The sequence below is a fragment of the Myotis daubentonii genome, chromosome 17 (genome assembly GCF_963259705.1).
Source record: "Myotis daubentonii chromosome 17, mMyoDau2.1, whole genome shotgun sequence".
Taxonomy (NCBI): Eukaryota; Metazoa; Chordata; class Mammalia; order Chiroptera; family Vespertilionidae; genus Myotis; species Myotis daubentonii.
Window position 1 is genome coordinate 24,548,960 of NC_081856.1, and position 14,352 is coordinate 24,563,311.

Sequence of the window (14,352 nt, forward strand, 5' to 3'; positions counted from 1 at the left end):
ACAGTGCCCCAACTCCCCTATCGGCCCTACTCTGTGAGTAACAGGGGGGAGCTCTTCAACCCCCTGATGGGCCCTGCTCCATGCATGACAGGGGAGAGCTCCCCAACCCCCTGATGGGCCCTGTTCTGTGTGTGACAGGGGAGAGCTCCCCAACCCCTTTATCAACCCTGCTCTGTGCGTGACAGGGTACGGAGCCCCAACCCCCCTGATGGGCCCTGCTGTGTGCGTGATGGGGTGGCGCCGCAACCTCCCCATCGACCCTGCCTTGAGTGTGACAGGGGGCGGTGCCCCAACCCCCCAATTGGCCCTACCCTGAGCGTGACTGAGGGTGGCATCTCAACCTCCCAATCCGCCCTGCTCTGTGCATGACAGGGGCGGCGCCCCAACTCCCCAATCAGCCCTGCTCTGAGCCCGACCAGGGGCTGCACCTAGGGATTGGGCCTGCCCTCTGCCACTGGGGAGCAGGCCTAAGCCAGCAGGTCGTTATCTCCCGAGGGGTCCCAGACTGCGAGAGGGCACAGGCCGGGCTGAGGGACGCCCCTCCCCCCCGAGTGCACAAATTTTTGTGCACCGGGCCTCTAGTTTGATATAAAATTGTGTTAACAATTATAAAAATTAATAAACACATTTTCAATTAGAAATATATGATTGATAACGTTTTTAAAAATAGCTATTTATTTTTTCTATCACCATTTTACCCCCCCATACCCTCCTCTAGCTCCCCCCCCCAATATTTGATAAAGTTTTGATGCTTACATAAGTGGTTTAATTAAAACCATTTACATGGGATACTTTCTTCATGTTGTTAGGTAAGTAACATGTTACTATATCTAGTAAAATAGCTATAATTTTGTAAAAGCACTGAAACATGAAGCCCCAGAAACATTTCACCCAGTTCTCTTTCTTTGAACTTGACCACTGTATCTCTTGTAAATCATTTAAATTGATTTATTTTTCAAAAGGTAACAGATCAAATCATTGGCTTGATAATAACTTATCTTCATTTGTCATTCAATTATTATGTTTTATATCTCTATTTAATATGTTCATCCTGAAAAGGTTTATTTGTTTTTTTTATAAGCATACAAACCTTGTAATATTAGCTGTCATTCCCAGGTCTGAACATTTAGTCAACATGTGTTTGAGAGACCTTCAACTTATCAAGTATTGCAGGTCTCTGATTGTTTTGGAACGTCTTCTGATACCTGTGGACTTAGTTCAAGGCCAGTTTTTTTTTTTTTCTAATAGGATGAACAAATGGTTAATTGTTTGCTTTGGTCACTCAAGTGCAAGATTTTACCATGTATAAAAGTCTAGCTGCAGCTTCTGCTCAGTTACATCCTTACTTTTCTATTCAGATTCTCCTCCTGGAGGTTTTGCATTAGATTTGCAAAATGATGAGCATATCTTTGATCTGGGGGATTGTGGTAGCAATCTGCTGTTGTTTGTGGCTTATTCTTGGAATGAGGAGAAGGTAAAAAAGTTTTATCTTTAAATTGCATCTAAATTCACTCAGTTAATGTTCTTTTACTTTCATTGTTATACAATAAATTTGACTTCCTGTACTTACATACACTAACATTTTCTTCTCAAATTAAAACATTTTACTTTAAATTTTTAGTGGTATCTTTTTAATTATATCTAACAAGATAAAATGATAGTTTTCCTTTTAGTTTTGGCATACCAATGGCAATGCAAAAATGTACTAACTTGTTAAACATAACTGACAGCAATGTATGAGATTTCTGTATTTTATATGTGTGTATAAAGAGGAAATCTGGATTAGTGAGGATACAACGGTAAGTGGGTTCTGCCATGAAAAGGACTTCTATCACGTGCTTCAAATAAGATGCTCTGACTAAATAAATATTCTCTTTTCAGCTAGTTCTTGTGCATGGTATAGACTCAGCCTAAGTTTAGACAAGAGCACAGAGTCTGCATCGATCATTCTACTATTTTTTTCTTAGTAAAGATATTTGACCATGATGGATTAAGAAACTGCTAAATGTATGTGACATCGCTTTTATTTTTGTGACATTTATAATGGGTCCAAGAATGCAAGAAATACGAATAGAGTCAGATGCATAGCCGTAGTTTAACTTCTGATGGGCTCAAAGAGTATTTTCGGGGATATAGGGGAGAGTATGTAAATATTCTCTATGTCAATCTCCAAAAGATAGAAATGCCCACAGCATATCTTCAGCTATGTAGTGTGTTATGTGTTGTATACCTTTAGCAAGTATTTTTTTGTTCCTTAAAATGCTTTAATTCAGGCCTGATAGTTTCTAGGTTTTTTTATTTTTTGTTTTGTTAAAATATATTTTTATTGATTTCAGAGAGGAAGGGTGAGGTAGAGAGATAGAAACATCAATGATGAGAGTGAATCATTGATCAGCTGCCTCCTGCATGCCCCCCACTGGGGGTCGAGCCCACAACGCAAGCATAAGCCCTTGTCTGGAATCAAACCCGGGACTCTTCAGTCTGCTCACTGATGCTCTATCCACTGAGCAAAACCAGCTAGGGCCATTTTTTATTTTCAATTACAGTTGACATGATTATATTAGTTTCAGGGATGTTTATATCCTTAATAAAAACACTTAAAGTAGCATGAAAGACTACTGAATTACAATTGATGATTCTGTTAATACATATCTTACTTAATTTTATAATAAGCTAATTTCTCAAATGAGATTCTCCTTATCTTTAATGATCACCATGGTATAATAGCTTTAAATGATGAAGATTGTGAAAACTCTAATTCTGCAATCTTTTCTGTTATTCAGTATTCTATATCTTTAAGGAAAACAATCCAATACTTGGTCAAATGACACTTAGAAAAAATATACATGCTAGAATGTAGGTTGATCTCTGTACTGAGAGCAATCATCTTGTTGGCCTTGTTTAGCCTTTGATCCTCAGTGCTGGGAAAGTGACTAGCATGGAGTGGGTATTCAGTAAGTGTTGTGGAATGTAAGCATGGATGGATGGGTGGATTTGGTAACCATTTTCACCAACATGTCATCTTACTAGGTTAATATAAACTCATTATTTTAGAGGAAGAGCAGGACCCCATCAACACTAAAACATAGCTATAAACTGTAGTTTTGAAGTTTCAAGTCAGTAGTATAAATTTAAAAAACCTGGTATAAACATAAAGCTGTGTACTTTTCCATAACCATCACACTGTTGTGCCTTACAGAAAAATGGGTGAACCTCCTCTGGAGAATGGGCTGATCCCTTACCTGGGGTGTGCTCTGCAATTTGGTGCCAACCCTCTTGAGTTCCTCAGAGCAAACCAAAGGAAACATGGTCCTGTTTTCACCTGCAAACTGATGGGAAACTATGTCCACTTCATCACAAACCCCCTGTCATACCAGAAAGTTCTGTGCCATGGGAAATACTTTGATTGGAAAAAATTTCATTTCACTACTTCTGCAAAGGTAACCACTTTTGCATTTATACCGCATTTATACAACATTCTGTTTATTTTCTACTCTTTAATATGTCACTCTACTTAGTCATTTTGAGGAACAAGGAGAGTCTTATAATCAAATTAGATAGGACCTCTTGGTGCTAATCATTTAAAAAGTTGAAATAGGTATAGATTTGTAATTTCTTAACCAGCTAATGAGAGTGAAATAAACATTAAATATTTTACTGAGACAGATGACACTGTATAAGTAAGATATTGCAAACTCACTCATATCAACCATGTCTATACAACTCCCAGAATGCATGTGGTGAGAACTGAACATGGAACAATAGTTTTGCCACACTCATGCCATACCTTTGTTTAATCTTATTAAGGAATTGGCCAGATATATTGGCATCATTTAGATGTAATGTAAGAGGCTTTTTTTATAGAGAAAACAATTTACAAACATTAACTGAGTCCCTGCAAAGAACTATTAGACATGGTGTCTGCCTGTAAGTAACTTGAAGTCTGGTTAAAACTCATCTACAAAGAATATAAAAGAGAATGATTAAAAACCATTATTGATTAGTATCAAATTAATATGCAAATAAATGCCCTTTCAGGGGTCCTCAAGCTTTTTAAACAGGGGGCCAGTTCACTGTCCCTCAGAAAGTTGGAGGGCCGGACTATAGTTTAAAAAAAAAACTATGAACAAATTCCTATGCACACTGCACATATCTTATTTTGAAGTAAAAAACCAAAACGGGAACAAATACAATATTTGTATTTGCATGTGGCCCGCGGACCGTAGTTTGAGGTCCCCTGCCCTAGATCAGTGGTCGGCAAACAGCAGCTCGCGAGCCACATGCGGCTCTTTGGCCCCTTGAGTGTGGCTCTTCCACAAAATACCATGTGCGGGCGCAAACGTACAGTTTGATTGAAACTTCGTGGCCCATGCGCAGAAGTCGGTTTTCGGCCTGGGCAAGTCTATTTTGAAGAAGTGGGGGTGGAAAAAGTGGGGGGGGTGGACATATAGAGAGGATGAACGAAAGGAGATAGACGAAACAAGTATACAAGATGAGTGTGGACGGGAGGGTTGGAAGGGGTTGACCTCAGCGAACATACCTCAATCAGATTGAGAACATTTTTAGCAAAGGCCAGCTTAGGCGTACCCTAATTAAGTTAATAACAATGTACCTACCTATATATATATATATATATAGTTTAAGTTTAAAAAAATTGGCTCTCAAAAGAAATTTCAGTCTTTGTACTGTTGATATTTGGCTCTGTTGACTAATGAGTTTGCCGACCACTGGGCTAGATAATAAAAACAAGAAATAGACAGAGTAGTGGAGGGAAGTTTCACTGAGGAGCTGGGGTTTAAACTTGGCCATAAAGAAAGGGTACGATTTGGCCATTTACTGGTAAAATGTTATGAAACTTATTATGTGGAGAGGCCAATATCCATGCCCCCTTTTTAAAAAATGAAACTTTCCCAATTATAAAAGTACCTAATTTGCTTTTCAGCCATTTACTAGCACTAGGTCAGGTTTAATTTCTTTTTTTCCGACACATTTTGTTTATCGCCAGGCATTTGGGCACAAAAGCATTGACCCGAGTGACGGAAATACCACTGATAACATAAACAAAGCTTTCATCAGAACTCTGCAGGGTGATGCCTTGAATTCCCTCACAGAAGCCATGATGGAAAACCTGCAACTTATCATGAGAACTCCGGCTGCACCTGAGTCAAAGATGCCTACCTGGGTGACAGAAGGGATGTATGCCTTCTGCTACCGAGTGATGTTCGAAGCTGGGTACTTAACGCTCTTTGGCAGAGATCTTATGGGACAAGACGCACAAAAGGCACTTATTCTAAAAAAACTCGACAACTTCAAGGAATTTGACAAAATCTTCCCGGCCCTGGTAGCAGGCCTCCCCATTCATGTGTTCAAGACCGCACACCACGCCCGGGAAAGACTGGCTGAGGGCTTAAGGCACGAGAACCTGGGAAAGAGAGACCACATGTCAGAACTGGTCAGGTTTCTGAATGACATGCTCTCCACCTTAGACGACATGGAAAAGGCCAAGACGCAACTCGCTGTCCTGTGGGCCTCACAAGCAAACACCATTCCGGCCACCTTCTGGAGCTTATTTCAAATGATGAGGTAACTAGCAACTTCTCCCGTTCTTTATTTCTTTCAGTAGGAGGCAGAAGGTCACCTATTAAAAAGACATAAGCAGCTGTGACTGGTAAATGTGCCTTATAGAAGCAGAGTCTCCCAGGGAAAGGAATGGGCTGGTGCAGGGTCCACTGAGGCCACCTGGGCCCAGAGCCCTTGCTCTTAACCCTAAGCTGTTCCTTCTTCATAATCATAAAAGTATATTTAAGTGATTACTGACTTCCGGACAAAAGGCCAGTTTTTTTTTCACTCAGTCATTTCCGTCTTATTATTTATTTGACCAACTAAAATAGCTGTGGATCAATTATTCTTGATGGGATTTAGCTAGATTTTGCCTTTTAAAACTGTATGTAGCAAAAAAAAGAAAAAACAACTGTATGTAACACTTTATTTTACACAAAGATGATTTCCCTCCAAAGTCTTTGTTTTGGAATTTTGGCATTCAAATGGTTTATTGAATTATTTCAGTTAAATTGGATGTTTAGTATCATGTAGATACAAAATTATTACTCCCTAGGATCGGAAATGCCAAATTCCATTGATGGCTGATATTTTTATGTGTGTAATAAAAAAATATTCTCAAAACAATTTCAGATTTAAAAACCCATTACCAATCTGTCTCAAGTGCTAAATGTCTTCCAGAGTTTTTACTTGAGAGGGCTCTGTCCTTACTGTAAATATGGACACAACATCAATATGTCATGTGGGTAATGGCAGCCATTGTATGGCAACCTCACAAATACTTATCAGTCAAGCATTTCTGAGAGTCATTTGCTGCAATCATGTCATGTAAATTCCTTACCGGGGCTCTGAGGAGCCAGTCAATTTCCGTGCATGAAAATGAAGCAGCATTCATTTCACAAGTCAAAGTGCTAGAATAGTTATAAATGGAAAAGCTGTTGTTCTGCCTGAAGCTGTGGTACAGATTTTAGGAGTAAATTTAAATTTGCATTTACAATTTAGCCAGTACTTTAAATTGCTATGCTAGATGCAATCTGTCTACTCAGTTGCTATGTCAGTGACTAATTTGATCATTTAATCTTTACTAAAATGATTTATTCATAAAAATCTGGCCAAAGTTTTACTTCTACATAGCAAGGTCCTTTTAAGGAAATATCCATTTCCCACCTTCTCTGGTAGTTTCACCCATTTAAAAGATAGGGGAAAAGCAGAGTTTTTGGTCTAGAAAAAATTTATTTTATGTACATTTCTTTTCTCTTAACTTTTAATAGGAGCCCTGAAGCAATGAAAGCAGCTACTGAAGAAGTGAATAAAACACTAGAGAGTGCTGGTCAAAAAATCAGCTTAGAAGACCAACCTATTTGTTTGAATCAGATGCAACTGAATGACATGCCGGTGCTAGGTACGCTTACTGTTACGTTCACTTACTGCCCCTACTAACAGTAATAGTCAGTATAGGTTATGCACTTGCCTGTTCTAGGCATTGTGCTAAGTAGTTCCCATGTGTTGTCTCTTTTAATCCTAGGCTTAGGGACTGTTACTACTTCCATATAACAAATAAGGAGACCGACACTTGGAGGCTAAGCTGCTGTCTAGGATGGAATGGTGGGACCAATCACAACATTATTGTGGGTGGGACTCTTGACCTCACACTCGCAACCATTTCTCTGCACTCCTGTACTCGCTCTTTTGTAATTGCTTTTACACTAATTTTACAGTTAATTGGGAGCATATCACTCATTTTCATGATATCAAGAGGAAAAAAGCACCATCAAGAAACTACAAATAGATGCATGGGTTAAGTAATGGGACTGAAGTTTATTTTTCTTATTTTTGCTTCCATATTTTAAAGAAACACAAAGAATATGCTTTTATAGTAAGAAAGACTTTTCTTTGTGTTCTTTTTGTCTATAGGAAAGAAACCAAGCTATCTTTTAGGGGCCGTGTGTGTCAGTGGAAGGGGTGGGGGGGGCAAGAAGCACAGGTTCACAGTGGGCTCCCCAGGGGAGACCTCAGACATGTCACTTCCCTTCTGGGGCCCTCACTTTCCTCATTTGTAAAAGAAATGGCTAGTAAGCTATTATTTTATACACAATCCTGTGAGGAGCACCCAAAACATGTCAATTAAAAGGACAGAGGCTGGAAGGCCAGGTTGGACCTTCTCAGTCGGTTGGTATGTTTCAGCTGCTGACAGGGTGGTCCTGTTTGTCCCTGACGTCTTTACCAGGGAGCAGGGCATTGTCACACATCATCAACTAGTGTGAAGCTAAAAATGGGTTCTTGTAAACATTGAATTGAAGCTGCATTAACCATATGGAAAAACATTTCTATATTAAAGTATTATCAGTAGATTAAATCCCCAAAGTGATGAACTTTGAATAATTCACAGAAAAGTGATTTGTCGATTTTCCCAATTGTATTAGATGTCTAGTGACATGTATAAATAAGAATATTTTTTTCTATAAAATTATGAAAGTCTAGTTTCTATTCATCAAGATATCTTCTCAAAAGATTATTAACGCAGATTATCAGATTAAAAGATACATGCAGACAAAACTGAGTTGTTGATCACAGCATAGTGGTAACAGAAAAAAGTGGGAAATTTGTGTCTGGCCAGGTTCCCACAGTCGGTTTAGCTGCTAGAAGTATTTCAGACTCTATATTATGCGGCCTTTAAATACTTAATTTGTTCTCCCTTCTTCCCTCTCTCCCTCCTTCCTCCCCCGACTTTTCCTCTTTTCCTCGCCTCCTTTCTTCCTTTAAAACTATTTAGATAGTATCATCAAGGAGTCGCTGAGGCTTTCCAGTGCCTCCCTGAACATCCGGACTGCTAAAGAGGATTTCACTTTGCACCTCCAGGACGGTTCCTATAATATCCGCAAAGATGACATCATAGCTCTGTATCCTCAGTTAATGCATTTAGATCCAGAAATCTACCCAGACCCTTTGGTAAGTGCCTGCTCATCAAAGTACAGTAGCCAGGTGATATCTCCCAGATGGAAATCAAGAGGAAATTACCATTACAGAATTGATGTAATCATGGAAACCCTAGGTCTCCTTTATTATGTCAAATATTCATATATTTTGAAAAGCCTAGACAATGGCCTGAATTCTTCATTTTTTCTGATATTTGTCATCACATAATCTCTGCTAGATTACATATGCAGCCATGATAATAAAGCTGCTGCCACTAGGCTGGTGTGGCTCAGTGGTTGAGCGTTGACCTATGAACCAGGAGGTCATGGTTCAATTCCAGGTCAGGGCACATGATCCCCAGTAGAGGGTGTGCAGGAGGCAGCCAATCAATGATTCTCTCATCATTGATGTTTCTGTCCCTCTCTCTCTTCTTTCCTCTCTGAAATCAATTAAAATATATATGGATATGTATGAATATCTATCTATCTATCTATACACACACACACACACACACACACACACACACACACACACACACTCTGCTTTTCCTTAAAAAATGCCTGCTCCCAAATTGAGGAAATTAGAGGCTTAGAGACTACTAATAAATATACAGACTCTTCTAGTTTTTGAGCTGAACTCTCCTTTCTAGTTCTGCCTCACTGAGGAACTAGTCACCGAGGCAGGGCAGGAGGCATCATAAAGCTTTCTTGTTCCCATCAGTTCTTGTGAAGCTCCGGTTCTTTGTGGCTTTCTGATTCATGGTGGGGTTTTTCTTAAATTACTAATAAATTGGATTTAAAAAAGAAAATTATCCTTTGGAGTTTCCAGATCAAGAAAGAGATACATTTATTTAAAACTAGCTTATCGGTTTGTTTTCTTTGTATTCTCATTGCAGACATTTAAGTATGATCGCTATCTTGATGAAAATGGGAAGACAAAGACCACCTTCTACAGCAATGGACTCAAATTAAAATATTACTACATGCCTTTTGGGTCAGGAGCGACGATATGTCCTGGAAGATTATTTGCTGTCCAGGAAATCAAGCAATTTTTGATTCTGATGCTTTCCTATTTTGAACTAGAGTTTGTGGACAGCAATGTTAAATGTCCCCCTTTGGACCAGTCCCGTGCAGGCTTGGGCGTTTTACCACCATTAAATGACGTAGAGTTTAAATATAAATTCAAACATTTGTGAATACACGGCTGGGAGCAAGAGGAAATAAGCTGATACGACAGCGTGTGCAATGCCACCACTTCCCCGTCCACTTGGACAGATGCATGTAGTGGTGTCGTGCTGGTCATCGGTGCTTGCTTGTGAATCCTAACATTTTGGTGGTGGTTTCCAGAAGCTATCTCAGACTGTGTTAATGAAAGAATCTAGTTTCCAGAAGCACACTGATGTGTTTTCATTTGAATAAGTTAATGAAAGCTCATGTAGCCAAGGACTAAACTTCATTATTTTCAGAGGAAAAAGTCTTTTGTTTTCCCAAATGAAGATTTTCCAATTGGCAGAATTTTTTTCCTAAGGAAAGTGCTTTTATAAAAACCACCCAACAATTGTGAAAAAGTTATAAATTCACGTTTTAGTGAAACTGCATCATTTTTTGACTAGATGTGGAACTCTTCGGGTGTAGATGTGTATTATAAAGGATATTTTAAAGGGTTATGTTTTTTAATGAAAAGAACATGTTTTTAAGTTTCCTTAGATCCAGTATTCAGGAATTTTAAAATAATGATCTGTTGTCCTGATAACATTAAAATGGCTTTAATGTTTTCCCTTTTTATTTCAGCTACTCTTTCTAGAAAATCTAATGTCTATGTCAGGTTTCAGTTATTTTATTTATACTTTCATTTGATTCCATCTTAATGAGAAGATTTTATTTTCCAGAGAAGGGAGGTTTTCTGGAATTACTAAACATGCATCAGTGAAAAGAGTGAAGCTCTCATGTGATGTTTTTAAAATTAAAACTGGATGAAAATGACCATTTAAAAGCTTTGGATATGAAACATCAGAAGAGTTTGTGACTTCACATTGTATTCTATTTAAATAAATTACTTTTTTAAATCTTTAAATGACTTTTAATTGAAAGAAAAATAATTTAAATCCATATGATAGTGTTTAACTACTGTGTACAACAATGCTTTGGTAAAATAGTTTAAGTATGGGAATTATCAGCTGTAATATTTTTATTGATATTCCTGTATGTATTTATATATCAATTATATTTACCTTTCTCTTATACTACAAACATTAAGAAAATATTGTAACATTTGATAATTTTGAAATGATTCATCACTCAGAAATAAAAGTGTGAATGTGCATGCTTAAACATTTTTTTGGAGTAACCAAAGTTTGTTCCAGTCAGAATTACAGCAGTAAGGGACGGTAGGGGGGGACTTTATTAAAAGTATGTATAAGAACTAAAAAAGGCCCAGTAGGACTCTGGCCAGGTGGGTTAGTTGGTTGTAGTGTCATTCCATACACCAAAAGGTGGATTCCCCATCAGGGCACATACCTAGGTTGTGTGTTTGATCCCTGGTTGGGGCGCATATGGGAGGCAACGGATTGATATCTCTCTCCTTTGCTCTTTCGTGTCTTCTCATTGCAGTAGGGCCTTTTAGTGTGTTCTCTTGGAGTACCTACTCTCAGTGGCAAAAAGGAGGTGATGCATTTGAGAAAGTTTCTCTCCTATAATGACTTGCAGAAAATCTTCATTGTACTGGACCTACCTCCTCGTTTCTTCCCCCTGTGGAGATAAGATCTGGCCTGTGGGCCATGCAGAGAAGAGCCCAGTCTGTCTTCACCTGTGCAAAGGGTGAAGATGGCTCTGGAGTCTCCAGTCCTTGGAGCCAGCACATCATGGCTCTTCTCGCTCTTGTCTCTCTGCCTCTGTTTAATGTCCCATCACCCCCACACCCACGTGCCTGCCTCAGGTCCCTGGATTTCAGTATATTTCTCTGAGTCATGACACTCAGCCCTGTACTGACCATCTTTTCTTGGGGAGGGTACTTGAGTGAGGGCACAGGACTCCAAGCCTCAGAAGGTAGTCACTGTGCCTTGGGGTGGAGGACCATTGGGTGAAGTCATGTGATGGTTGGTGGAGCTGGGTGGGTCCTGGTCACTCGGTCCAGTACCCAAAGCTCTGTCTGGGCTTGAGCAGCCTTCCCCACCCCCACGTACCCTCTCCCTCACTGCAGCACAGGAGGATTGGGGCACTACAGGCTGTGATAGAGGAGGAGCTGCAGGCGTGAAAGGCCTGCAATAGCTGATTGCCACTGAGGAAAGGACTGGCCTTGCTCTTAAGTGGTTAAATATTCAGAATGTTTAAAACATTCACCTCCAATAAACTGCAACAATTTGGTTCATTATTCATCTCTTAGAAAAAGCAAAATAATCACTCACTCAAAAATCCCCATCGTACCTCATAAAATTCATTAAAGGTTTGTAACCTTGCTATTTCATATTACCATGGAATTATCGCTTACACAGGTTTTTACATCAAGAAAATTAAACTCATTTAGATGTGGTTTAAGAGTAACAAAATTCTGTCTTATAGTAAAATAGAGGCCTGGTGCACAAAAATTCGTGTACTGAGGGGGGTCTCCCAGCCCGGCCTGCACCCTCTCACAGTCTGGAAGTCCTCAGGGGATGTTCTACTGATGGCTTAGGCCCGCTTCCCCTGGGAGGCAACCAGATGGACCAATCAGGGGACGGTGCCAGCCCACCCAATTGCCCCTCCACCGCTGTTGGTCATTGGCCCCCCACACCCACCCATCGCCATTCCCTCCCTTTGCCCGCTGGCATGTGACTTGGCTGGCCTGGACCTGCCTGCTTGCTGGTCCCACCCCCTGCCTACTGGTCATTCTGCAGTTCGGTCGATTTGCATATTATGCTTTTATTATATAGGATGGTTTGGAACTAAATTTCTGATGTGGTTTTCTAGTCTATTTCATAACTTGCTGGAGGCACCCATACATATCTTTTTTTAAAAAGATTTTTTGATTTTTAGAGTGAGAGGAAGAGAGAGAGAGAGAGAGAGAGAGAGAGAGAGAGAGAGATCACCGTGAGAGCGAAGCATGGATCAGCTGCCTCCCCTACACGCCCTACCAGGGATTGAGTTCGAAATCCAGGCATGTGCCCCAATTGGGAATAAAACAGGCAACCTTTCAGTGCATAGGACAACTCTGAACCAACTGAGCCACACTGGCCAGGGCCATCTTTGCATATATTTATTCTTGTGGACTAGGGTTTGGCCAGTGATAGAACTATGGGCCAAAGGTGCCCCTCCCACCTGTTTTTGTGTAGATGGAAAGCCAACTATAGTTTTCACATTTTAAAATTATCGGGGGGGGGGGGGGCGGGGAGGGGAATCAAAAGAAGAATATGTCTTGACGTATGCAAATTGTATGAAATTCAGATTTCCACATCCAGAAGTAAAGTTTTGTGGGGACACAAGCTCACCCATTTTTTTAAAATTATTTTTTATTGATTAAGATATTACATCTGTGTCCTTATCCCCACATTATCCCTTACCACCACCACCACCGCCCCGCCCCCGTTGTCCATGTCCACTGGTTAGGCCTAAATGCTTGCATATAAGTCCTTTGGTTGATCTTTCCCCCTTACCCCCACCCTCCCCTACCTTCCCTCCAGGGCCCGAGAGTCCAATCAATGCCTCTCCGTCTCTGGATGAGTCCTTGTTCATCAGTTTATGTTGTTCATTATATTCCACAAATGAGTGAGATCATGTGGTATTTATCCCTTAAAGAATATCCTTCAGCATTTCATATAATCCTGGTTTGGTGGTGATGAACTCCTTTAGCTTTTCCTTATCTGTGAAGCTCTTTATCTGATCTTTAATTCTGAATGATAGCTTTGCTGGATAAAGTAATCTTGGTTGTAGGTTCTTGGCATTCATCACTTTGAATATTTCTTGCCACTCCCTTCTGGCCTGCATGGTTTCTGTTGAGAAATCAGCTGACAGTCGTATGGGTACTCCCTTGTAGGTAACTAACTGTTTTTCTCTTGCTGCTTTTAAGATTCTTTCTTTGTCTTTAGTCCTTGGCATTTTAATTATGATGGGTCTTGGTGTGGTCCTCTTTGGATTTCGTTTGTTTGGGGTTCTCTGCATTTCCTGGACTTGTAAGTCTATTTCTTTCACCAGGTAGGGGAAGTTTTCTGTCATTATTTCTTCAAATAGGCTTTCAGTATCTTGCTCTCTCTCTTCTTCTGGCACCCCGATAATTCGGATGTTGGTATGTTTGAAGTTGTCCCAGAGGCTCCTTACACTATCTTCATATTTTTGGATTCTTTTTTCGTTTTGCTTTTCTGGATAGGTGTCTTTTGCTTCTTTGTATTTCAGATCTTTGACTTGATTCTTGGGATCCTCTCGTCTGCTGTTGGATCTCTGTATATTATTCTTTATTTCAGTCAGTGTATGTTTAATTTCTGACTGGTCCTTTTCCATTTTTTTGGCATTCTCATTAAGATCCTCGAAGGTCTCACTAAGTTCCTCGGAGGTTCGTAGGAGATTCTTGAGTGACCTTATAGCTGTGGTTCTGAACTCTGTCCTCCATTTGTTTGCTTCCTCCATTTCTTTCATTTGTGACATGTTTCTTTGTCTTCGCATTGTTGGCTGACTGCGAGGAGCCACTGTGTCTATAAGAAGAACTGCTGTGCTGGAGACACCCTTACGCGGTAGCACTGCCTTCAGTGGGGCTTTGGTGCTCACTGAGTCTGCTTCTTGAGTGTGTCCCTTATAGGTGTGAGGAGTTAAAATCTAGTATCTGACCCGGAGTATCCTGGCTCCTGGATCTCCAAGTCAACCACTGTGTGGGTCCACCCAGCAGGGACTACAGCAATATCAACAGATTTCT

The 14,352-nt window shown here is 40.2% G+C and overlaps 1 protein-coding gene across 1 annotated transcript; it reads left to right on the forward strand.

Annotated features, from left to right (window-relative positions):
- Positions 1–1,315: 1,315 nt before the first annotated feature.
- Positions 1,316–10,813, forward strand: LOC132220166 (cytochrome P450 7A1). The gene is made up of 6 exons (XM_059673121.1): positions 1,316–1,474; positions 3,200–3,440; positions 5,006–5,583; positions 6,831–6,961; positions 8,333–8,508; positions 9,371–10,813. Exons 1-6 carry the CDS (start codon positions 1,395–1,397, stop codon positions 9,668–9,670), a joined length of 1,506 nt encoding a protein of 501 aa, XP_059529104.1. The 5' UTR covers positions 1,316–1,394; the 3' UTR covers positions 9,671–10,813.
- The last annotated feature ends 3,539 nt before the right edge of the window (positions 10,814–14,352 follow it).

Bases quoted from the DNA above. Each gene is read 5' to 3' on its own strand.
- LOC132220166 (XM_059673121.1), top strand. From the start codon at position 1,395: ATGATGAGCATATCTTTGATCTGGGGGATTGTGGTAGCAATCTGCTGT. The intron at 3,441-5,005 runs GTAACCACTTTT...GTTTATCGCCAG, and splicing joins ATTTCACTACTTCTGCAAAG to GCATTTGGGCACAAAAGCAT. The intron at 5,584-6,830 runs GTAACTAGCAAC...AACTTTTAATAG, and splicing joins AGCTTATTTCAAATGATGAG to GAGCCCTGAAGCAATGAAAG.